The sequence below is a fragment of the Micromys minutus genome (genome assembly GCF_963924665.1).
Source record: "Micromys minutus genome assembly, chromosome: 9".
In the NCBI taxonomy this organism is placed as follows: domain Eukaryota; kingdom Metazoa; phylum Chordata; class Mammalia; order Rodentia; family Muridae; genus Micromys; species Micromys minutus.
In genome coordinates, this window is record NC_137978.1 from 35027549 (window position 1) to 35037932 (window position 10384).

The 10384-nt window shown below is 46.5% G+C and overlaps 2 protein-coding genes across 2 annotated transcripts in view; one reads left to right on the top strand and one right to left on the bottom strand.

Moving 5' to 3' along the window:
- Positions 1–4059, bottom strand: part of SZT2 (SZT2 subunit of KICSTOR complex) — a 42425-nt gene extending 38366 nt beyond the window's left edge. The window contains exons 1-2 of the mRNA XM_080921580.1: positions 3954–4059; positions 437–562 (exon numbers count right to left, since the gene is read on the bottom strand). Coding sequence (XP_080777706.1) covers positions 437–562; positions 3954–3980 — 153 coding nt within the window. The 5' untranslated portion in view covers positions 3981–4059. The remainder of the gene's footprint in view (positions 1–436; positions 563–3953) is intronic.
- An 88-nt stretch (positions 4060–4147) lies between these two features.
- On the top strand, positions 4148–9573 carry MED8 (mediator complex subunit 8). The gene is made up of 7 exons (XM_080921640.1): positions 4148–4177; positions 5626–5744; positions 6390–6534; positions 7062–7202; positions 7373–7454; positions 8145–8393; positions 9199–9573. Exons 1-7 carry the CDS (start codon positions 4172–4174, stop codon positions 9261–9263), a joined length of 807 nt encoding a protein of 268 aa, XP_080777766.1. The 5' UTR covers positions 4148–4171; the 3' UTR covers positions 9264–9573.
- Positions 9574–10384: the final 811 nt, after the last annotated feature.

The following is a 10384-nucleotide window of genomic DNA, read 5'->3' on the forward strand; positions in this document are numbered from 1 at the left end:
CAGTGTCGTCCGAGGGACTCCTGCACACAAAGTGCTCCCTAGAACTGCCTTCTTCGTCCTCCACTGACCCTCCACCAGCTCCGCTTTCAACCAACCAACCTCACACCCTTTGCCTCGCTTGATAGAAAAAGAATGAACCAGGGCTGGAGAGATAGCTGAGTGGTTAAGGGCACACACTGCTCTCCCCGAGAACCTGTGTCCCACATCAGGCAGCTTACAACTGCCTGTAACCCCAGCTCCAGGAGGAACTGACAAACTCGTGTGCATTTATTCCCCCCCTTCCATGCCCACACATAATTAAAATAATAAAAAGTAATAGTAATAAAAGAATGAACAAACTTCCCTTAGGAAAACCCATTGCCCCTACCAGCCTTAGAGCTTTAAAAGAGGTCCTTCTGAGCCAGGCCCTCACCTCCCACCAGTCACTAGGACATACCAGGAACTCTTGGGGTGTGGCCTGAACAGTTTGATGCAGATGATTAAGGAACCAAGCCAGGCGAACATTTCGGGAAATTCGGTAATCTTTCTTCATTAACAGAAACACCTGCCCAGCTTCTTCCACCTGATGAGAGACAAACAAAAAAGAAAAGAGGTCCCTGAATTCCCAGTGTATACACATCCCACGCATGTTAGCTGCCCAAGGAGCATACAGTGAGGGGAAAGGCAGCAGAGATGAATCTATACAGACCCCCACATAGATGACACAAACAACTTCTTACAGCATGTTTCTACAAACATGGTGTGTGTTTCTCCTGCAAAGCACAAACTCCCTAAGGTGGGAGAGGTGCTTTATCCTGTCTTTGTGCCCTTGTGCTTGGCAAACCAATTTATGAGACCCAGTAAATCCCTAGTTTGCTACTCGAGCATTTGTCAGTTACTGCCGGTCTTGCCCACAGCAGACACTGAAGAAACAAACCTTCGCTGAGTACATGTAAGATTCCTGAGGGAATGAAGCCTCCTAGGTGGTATTTCAGTCTCCACTCACATGCCTGTCAATGTCTATAGCATCCTTACTTACAGTGTCAATGGTGAGTCTGTCCACATAGGAAGAAGCTTGTCATTTTGCCAATGTGGTAATTTTAACAGACCTAGTATCTTGGTCAGCAACCTTTTTAATCCCCACCACATCCCCCAGGCTTTTCTACCCCTTCCCAAGCCTCCACCCCTAGCAGACAAACATGCCTACCATTCACAAAAAGTGTACAATCTAGCTTTTGTATCATTATAAACTGAATAAGCATGCTAATGGCTAAGGACATGGTTTTATAATAAAAAATACGAACAAATTTCCCTCAAGGAAACCCGTTGCCCCTCCCAGCCTTCGAGCCTGAAAAGAGAGGTCCTTCTGGGCCAGGCCCTTACCTCCCACCGGACACTAGCATATGACCCAAGGTGGGAGACAGGGTAACCTGATCCTGTCTAAGGTCTTAGGAGAATAGGATGAAGATCCGGCAGAACTTTCTACACTGGACGAGCCAGACAGAGGGCAGACATCGGCTACTGAACTACTGAAAGCGCACCGGAGCACTAGAGCACTGAGCTGCACAAAGAATGACTTCCACGTCTTCACCTTTCTCTTGCTTTTTCCAAGGCCCAGCTGAAGTCTGTCTGGTTCACCTTTCAGTTCTGACGGAATACATCGTGAAACCTGGAATGTTTGCCTAGCTTTCTTAGAAAATCCCCTTTTATCTGATTCTTTGATGGGCCCATTTCCAATAGCTCCTAAGGTGTCTTACAAATAAGATGTACTTCATCAGAACCAGAACTGGCTTAATATAATTTAAGCAGGTAGACTGTTTTTCAAAGTGGGATCCAAGCACCAGCTGCCTCAGAATCACCTGAGCTGTTTATTAAAATGTGCATTTGATTCCTGGGTACCATGAGAGACCAATTGAATTAAGAGCTGACAAAGCTCAAGAATCTACATTCTAACTAGCTCCCCTGGAGACTGTTTCCATGTTACTGATTGAGAAACTTTTTAATTAGTTGTGTTTCATAGCATCCACATTCATATGGAGCCTCAAGACCTCAATTCTAACCTCTCTCGAGTCTGATGTGCCTACCTTTTAAGGCAGTCTGATAAACAGGACAAAGCAGGCTCTTGGAGTCAGAGACCTGGATTCTGATGCATTCTAGTATATGCTATGCATATGATCTTGCAGGTTACCTAATTGTTTTCAATCTCTTTACTGTAATAGCTAGATAAGGTTATCTTTGTAGGCAATTAAAGAGGCGAGGAAATGCAATGGTGTAAGAAGGCTATCACCAGCCACAATGTTCACTGAGGCCTACATACATTTATGCCAAGATGGATAAAATGATGCCAGGCAGTCTTGCCTCTCCCACCCCCTGGCATTTGTCCCACTTCTTTAAGACCAAGGACCAAATTATCCTGAGCCTTTTCTAAACCATGTGCTGTCTTCTCACAAAATAATGTCGGTACCTCTCTCCCCCAGCTATGTGAAGCCCCTCACCATTATAAACCTTAAGCGTTGGTATAACCTCAAGCTGAGCCTTCTCTCTCCCACCGCACCCACCACTATGGTAAAAGCAGGCATTCAAACATTGGCGCCTTGGGTCAAATGCTGGCTTGTTCATTCCTGACCAGAGATAACAAGAGGGGCAGTACCTTTTTTCCTTAGGACTGTATCTGTACTGGATACTTAGAGAACTTAAACTTCCTGTGTTCCACCTAACTGCTTATGGAAGAAGGTTAAATGCCCCATTAAACACACTCCCTCACTTGCCCCTTTGCAACACCTATCAAAATCCAATGTTCATTCAATCCACTAAGCTAAGGAAGGAGTCTGTGACTTACCCTCTGCATCCACCCTCACTCTCAGCCCAATCAACTCTGGTTCCAGAGTAGCACTTGCTTTTCTCTTCTGGGAGCCTAACCTCTCTAAACATCACTTTTTCTTCTTGGTGTTCTGTTTCTACTCTATTCATTCACAGAGCAGGAAGTGTGTAGTTTAGCACACAAACACCCATACACAGGTGTGTGTACTGACAGATGATACATATATATGTACTTTGTATGTGCATACACACAGTCACACGTGTGTCATAGTGCACATGTGCAGGTCAGAGGACAACTTGTAGATTGAGAGCTAGATCACCTACTTGGGAGTTCTAGCCCTAATACTAGTTGCGCAACCATGCTTCTTTTAATAGTTGCACCTCAGTTTCCTGAAAAGGAGAATAGTAAGTTTCCTTATTGGGTTAAAGTCCTGGTAACAGTAAAGAGCTCAGAAGGGTGGCTGGCATGCAGTAAGAATTCAACAAGTAGCCATTACTATTTGTATCATTATACACAACCAACACCCTTCCCTCCTACAGGGCTCTTCCTCTGGGGTCCTGGATATTCTAGCCAAATACAAGGTTTCGGTTCATCCTTGGATCAGATCGTCTAGTTCAGTTCGGTTAGAATGAATAGTCCTGGGGTATCTTGGCATGGCATAACACCTCACCTGCTCTGACTTCAGTTGTTGGCTCTGTACCTAATAAATACTGCTGGAGTCTGAATGTCAAAACATTATATATTTCTTTGCATCTGGGGGGGGGCTCGCCTGTCTTTTCTAATTTAACTTGTGATCCCCAAGCCACATTACAGGACAAATATTTTATAAAGAAGGAAACAGGGCCTGCCCAGAGTTAAGACTGCCCAGAGGGTTGCAGGGCTAGAGCGAAATCAACTCATGCTATTGACTGCATTTCAGTTGATGAGATACAAAAAACCCCGCAAAGTCGGTCAGCTTCAGTGTGGCGCAATGAAAATCCCAACTAATAACCAAAACATGAGTTTTATCAGCACCACTAACACCTAGTGGGCGACAAGGATCAGAATGGCATCTGAGTAAACAAAACAGCAACGGCCTCCTCGAGGCTCCGGAGGGTGGAGGCTGCCATACGCCTGCCCTCGGGCCTCGGCCCCTCGCCCACCCATCCCTCACCTCTGGCTCGGAGCGCTCCGAGGCCATCACACAGCCCTCCCGCGCCGAGCCGGGGCAGGGAGGTCGCTCTACTCCTGACCTCTGACCCGGCTAGCTCCGTACCCGGCAGGAACCGGAAGTCGTTGGGATGGCCGCGTTCTGAGTTTTCTGATTGGTGAGCGCAGCTGGCGGTGCGAGAAACCGGAAGAGGAAGTGGTTGCTCCAGCTCTGCCGCGGCTATGCAGGTGAGAAGCGGGTTGGGCCTTTTAGCCGCTGGCCAGAGGGTGGGCGGGCTGAGGACGCTGGGGAGTTGGGTCTGTGAGCGGAGGGCAGAGGCCTGGGCTGTCTGAGGAAAGGCGGCGGAGCAAGATGGGGCGAGGGCAGCTGCGGGAGGCGCGGGGATTGAGGCCGCTGACGCTAGAATGTCGAAGGACCGGGGAGGAAAGGCAGGCTTGATTGAGTGTGGGAAAGGATCGAGTTGGCATTTGGGAAGGCTCAAGAAAGCAGTGGGCTGCCCCACGCCTCAATCTAGGCTGTTGGACTCTGGCATAATAAGGCTTCAGAAGGTTGAAGGGATTGTGGGCCTCCAAGGATGAAAACTAAGCTGTTTGAAATTCGAGGCTTTGGGTGGAACCCAGTGTCCAACCCCCTCATTCACATAGTCAGGTTTGCAAATCAGCTTGCATCATTCTTCCCAGCTTGTACCCAGTTGCTAAGGGCGAGGAAGTGGAGTAAACAGTCCACAGATGGTCAAACGGAAACCCTCTGCTCAGAGTTTAAAATTGTCTAGCGCTCAGAAAAAACAATGTGCAGATTTCTTCGCCTTTGTCTTTCATTACTCACGTGGTCTGTCGCACCTGATAATCCTACACTGAGTGTTTATGGGTCATCCGAGTTTAGGAAAGAGACGCTGGGGTATTGGTACAAAGACACACGAGTGCCCGTTGACTCTGCTAAATGGCCAGGTGGGGGACCGGGATCCCATAGAGGCAAGGTGTGAGATTCTCCAGATTGTGTTGTTAACAGTAGCTACACTCACAAGTAACATGTACCACAGAGACACCCATGATATAATGAACTTCTGGAATTATTTCTGGCTGTGTGTGGATAGTACCCCTACAGTCGTGGCAAACCTGTTTGGAGGTGTACTGAACTTCCTGAAAGAAAGAAAAAAAAAAGTGTGGCAGTGCCAACACCACAGAGTGACAGAGAAGGAGAGGGATTCTCCATCCACCCAAGGAAAGCAGCACTGTCAGCAGCAGTGTGGTAGGCACACTGTCTACTTTCCAGTAGGGCTAGACCTATAAAGGAGATGCTTGTTAACCATACTGTAGATCTAAGAGGATGCTGCCTATTGAGAGAGGCAAGAGATTTTGAGCTGGGAGGAGGAGAAATTGAATTGAAAAAATAAAGGGCAAAGTGAGTTCTAAGCCAGTTTTGGTACAAAGACAATAGAATCATGTCACAAGTGGAAGAGAATTAAGTCTGGTGCAATGTTCTTTTTGAAGGACCACAGTGTAGGAGGGTTATAGAGGAATCAGCTAGTAGGAGGACTTGAGGCCAGGTGAACAGGTTGAAAGGTCTAAGGGTTGATGCTATCTGTAACCCAAATACCGAGATAGAAAACAGTTTAGCTTTTTTGTATGTGTCACACTCGCTTGTATCTGAGTAACCAAATGTACTATTGGTGCAGAGGGAGGAGAAGCAGCTTGAGGCATCATTAGATGCCCTGCTGAATCAAGTGGCTGATCTGAAGAATTCACTGGGGAGTTTCATTTACAAGTTGGAAAACGAGTATGACCGGCTGACCTGGTAAGATTGCCAGGACCAGTTGGGGAGGGATCCACGGGGGGTGGGGCCAAGCCCCCTGGCTGACAGGACATTTCCAACGATGTAACTATTTATCAATTTGCAAATATCCTTTTTGATTTGGAAAGAACTAGGTTGCCCAACATTGACAAGTATAGTTTGGCTTAAGGCCTCCATGGCAAGGAAGTAGAAAGATGTTCAGTTTCCCAACCTAGGCTGTTTCTAGGTTTTAATTCTTATACTTTGACTTGTTTGGTGAAGAGACATTTCCTCAGTGGAAGACCATTATAGCTGCATTTATGCTGGGTCTCCTACACATGTGGCTGAATGATATCCAACCTTCTGGAGTATGTTTCTACATTAGGGAGGAGGCTTTACACACCACAGTGTAACTACAGTTCCTGTTTCTGCTGTTCCCAATCCCATCCAAACAATGGGTTGCCTTGTTTCTATCCATGTCAGAAATTGAAAGTGTGTTCCTCTTTCCCAACTCCATCATCTCTTCTCTGCTAGAAAATCTAGTTCTTACCTAGGTTAGTCATAAAGGTATGAGTCTTCTAGGAGTGAGTCCGAGTTTTCCAACATTAGGAACTTTTAGAGATGACTTCGTAGGGAAAAGTAATTTTGATGACTTTTTACCACCTCCAGGCCCTCTGTCCTGGACAGCTTTGCATTGCTCTCTGGGCAGTTGAACACTCTGAACAAGGTCTTAAAACATGAGAAGACGCCACTGTTCCGTAACCAAGTCATCATCCCTTTGGTGCTGTCCCCAGACCGAGATGAAGACCTCATGGTAAGATGCACAGTTGTTGACTGGATCCTCTGCAATGAAAAGTGAGGGCTGCTGTCTGGAAGACTTGCTTTTCTATTCTTCTGGAAGCAGGAGAGTCATTCTTAAGTAACAGTGTTCTGAAAATCAAGGCCTGTGTCGCCAAGTCCGTGACCTTTCTTTTTCAGCATCTATGTCAATAAAGACGAAGTCTGTCCTGTTTGCCTGTGATTTTTGTCTGTTCCAATCTTTAAGATGTAGGGTTGGGAATTTAGCTCAGTGGTAGAATAAACACAAAGTCCTGGGTTCCTAGAATGGGGTGGAGGTGGAGATTCACAAAAGACCAAAACAAAACAGCAACAGAAAGATAATTTCATTGAGGGTGGAATTCAGCCCTAGTTCTGATAGAGTGAGTGAAGAGAGTGTCAGAGAAAGCTACATCTCTGCCTCGGGTTATGTTGTCTCTGAAAATGCATTTTCTGATGGAAGGGAATGGGTTAGCATCAGCTTCCTTGGCTAGCACAATAGGATCAATACCATCTGTCTTCCAGCGTCAAACTGAAGGACGAGTGCCTGTTTTCAGCCATGAAGTTGTTCCTGACCATTTGAGAACTAAACCTGACCCTGAAGTTGAAGAGCAGGAGAAGCAGCTGACAACAGATGCTGCCAGAATTGGTGCTGATGCAGCTCAGGTTGGACTGAGTCACTGTTCTGCTACCTCATCCTTCATAAGAAGCAGGACTTTACTGAGGCTGTGTAGTAGGGGTGTGGGGTTGCTCATCGCTAGGCTGCCTCTGGAAGAGCACAAAGAAGATGCTTCCCCAGAATCATCAATCACTATGTCGTTTCATGTGTGTTGCAGAAGCAGATCCAGAGCTTGAATAAAATGTGCTCAAACCTCTTAGAGAAGATCAGCAAAGAAGAACGAGAATCAGAGAGCGGAGGTAAGGAGGAATGCAGCAGCACAGAGGGAGAGCGGTAGAAGATCACTGAATGGTGGTCGGCCCCATAGTGCAGTAAGGATGTAAGAATGAACTGCTGGGACTGGCAAGGTGGCTCAGTGGGCAAAGGCACCTGCTGCCAGGTCTGGCCTAAGTTTGATCCCTGGGTAGACCTACATGGTGGTGGGGAAGACCCCACAAAGCTGTGTAAGTAAAAGTGATTTAACCAAGAAGAGTCTGCTCCTCTTCTGAGCAGAGGCAGCCACCTTCTTGTGTCTTTCCCAGTAAATCTCTAGTGTGAGCTTTGTTGTGCTGTGACTTTGTGGTATTCCTTGGCTCCTGACCACTAGGACACCTTTCCCCTCAGAGCCATAACAAATTGGTGCCATACTTGAATAGGCTCTCATGGTACCTGTGCTCCCCCTTGGGATGAGCCACACTGGGGGAGTGGGGGCAGGGTGGGGAAGAAGAATGAACCGTAAGAAAAAGGTCTGTATCCTGTTAGTATCTCTTGTTTAAGACTATCCTTAAAGCACATAGAGGAAATAGACAACGTAAAAGTTTAAGATAGGTTTTGGGACTATTTGATGGGGCCAGGGGGATTCTAGATGTTGTTACAGTCAGAACTATAATGTACTTAGTCCAGAGAAGGACACACACTTGAGGGTTTTTTGTTTTTCTTCTTCTTTCCAGGTCTCCGGCCAAACAAGCAGACTTTCAACCCTGCAGACACCAATGCCTTAGTGGCAGCTGTTGCCTTTGGGAAGGGGCTGTCTAATTGGCGACCTTCAGGTAGCAGTGGTCCTGGCCAACCTGGCCAACCAGGAGCTGGTACGATCCTTGCAGGAGCCTCAGGATTACAGCAAGTTCAGATGGCAGGTGCTCCAAACCAGCAGCAGCCAATGCTCAGTGGAGTCCAGATGGCTCAAGCAGGCCAACCAGGTAAGGTGACATGGACTGACTGCATAGGAGTGTAGGAATGAGCTAGATCACCTAAGCCTCCTTCATCCTCACCCTCCCCTAAGACCTGGAGATTTGCCTCCTTTGCGTTGTCACCCTGAAAACAGTTGAAAGCTCTGCAACAGGTATCGGAGTGTGAAGAAGGACCTTGAGTAGCAGAAACTGCTCTTGCTGTTTTCTTCCATCTCAGCCTTTTATCTCACCTGTCCTGTTTATTCTGGGTGTTAGTGTGTGTCTCAGGTTAGAGAGGTGAGTGGCCAGCCTTAATGATGACCATTTGGTAGATAATCAGGAACTGACAAGCTGGTAGTTCTGCAGTCGTCCATGGGTCTTTCCCTGCACCCTGTCCCTGGCCTCTCCTTTTTCATTTACTCATGTACTCATTTTTATTTACTGTGAGAGCAGTCTGCTGGGGTTCACGGAGGTGACCGCGAAGCTCTGGGCAGGCTGTCTAGGAAAAGGGACAACTGAAACATCCTTCCCTGTGACATTAAACGGGCCACATGACTACCTGTCTTTTCTGGAAGTAGATAAACAGAAGACCATTTTAGGGGAGAGGGCTGTTCAGACCCCTCTACTTTTCTTTCAGATAATGCCCTTCTCCCTAGATCTCTTCAGTCAGGGGACTGGCTGGAAAGCCACAACCTGTCATCTCTGTCATCTAGAGTCAGAGGCCACAGAGGCTCTGAGATACAAGAGGCAGCAGGAAGGAATCTGAGAGGCTGCATTTCTGATTTATTGTGAAAGTTTACCTTGCTTCATATATCTTTCTTTTTGTTATTTTTAGGGAAAATGCCAAGTGGAATAAAAACCAACATCAAGTCGGCTTCAATGCATCCCTACCAGCGGTGAGTGTGGACTGCAGCCTCCACTCTCAGGTGATCTGCGCTGTGTTGAGCAATAAAATTGTCTTTTGCTCAAGGCTTATTTAGATGGGTACAATAAAAAGAACGCAGGCTTTCAACAAGAGACAGATCTCAGCTCCACTGTGAATAGCCATGCGAACTTGGAAAAGTGACCTATTTTTTCTGAGCCCGTGTTATCATTTGTAAATGGTGATAATACCTACCTCATAGGGTTGTTGTGAGGATTAAAATGAGAAAATGAATGTAAAACACTTAGTATATGAAATACTGGGTCTTGAATAAATGGTAGTTTCCTACTTTTTGATCCTGCCATTCTTGTCCTACACACAGAACTTACTGTGATTTGGTTCAGCTCCATGACAACGGTGAGCTAATGGGCACAGGATCAAGTAAGTCAGGAACCATGGCGGCCTGTATGTTTTAGAGGCATACTGTCTCTGCATACTCTCTTGCCCAGGTTCCACCCTGCTGGCCCTAAAAGCTACAGGTGAAGAGGTTTCTGGGGGACACTGTCCACTTTGGGGTCTGATGAGACCAGCTCAGCTTTCACCTGGAAAATAGGTAAAAGTGCCCGTCTTTTACCTTCCTCTGCTTCTAAAGATGTCTAGGAACCAGCAGGTGGGAGATCTTTTAAGAAGTGACCCTGTCAGACAACAGCACAAATAAAGTCCTGTCTTCCTCCATTGAGGGCAGTGTGCTTCACACTGATTTTCATTGGGGTTCATTTGTCCACACAGTAACTACTTCTTGTTTCTGTCCTCTTCCATCCCACTAAACGTGTGGCTCAGATAAGATCTGGATTGAAAGTGGGAAAGGCAACAGCTCCATTTATCTTGCCTGCTTTTGTAGAGTTGACAAACAGTGGATTTTTGGACAGCCAGCCATGTTGCCTTTCTCAGCGTTCTTTTCTGGGCAAGGGCAGGGATTGAGTCAGCAGAAGTGGGCCAAAGGGTTTCTTTGTTCAATAAAGATATTTGAATTGATGTTCACTGGCTCAGGGTTGTCTGACTGAAATTTTTGAGCTATCTGCCAGGCAATTCTTATTTGTTCTCCTTAAAGTAGTCCCTTTTCTTTAATTTCCTTTCATTTAAGAACCCTTAGACTTCC

What these genes read in the sequence shown, in the direction of transcription:
- MED8 (XM_080921640.1), top strand. An exon ending in GAGTATGACCGGCTGACCTG is followed by an intron (nt 5,745 to 6,389) that starts GTAAGATTGCCA and finishes TACCACCTCCAG; the next exon opens with GCCCTCTGTCCTGGACAGCT. An exon ending in GGCTCAAGCAGGCCAACCAG is followed by an intron (nt 8,394 to 9,198) that starts GTAAGGTGACAT and finishes TGTTATTTTTAG; the next exon opens with GGAAAATGCCAAGTGGAATA.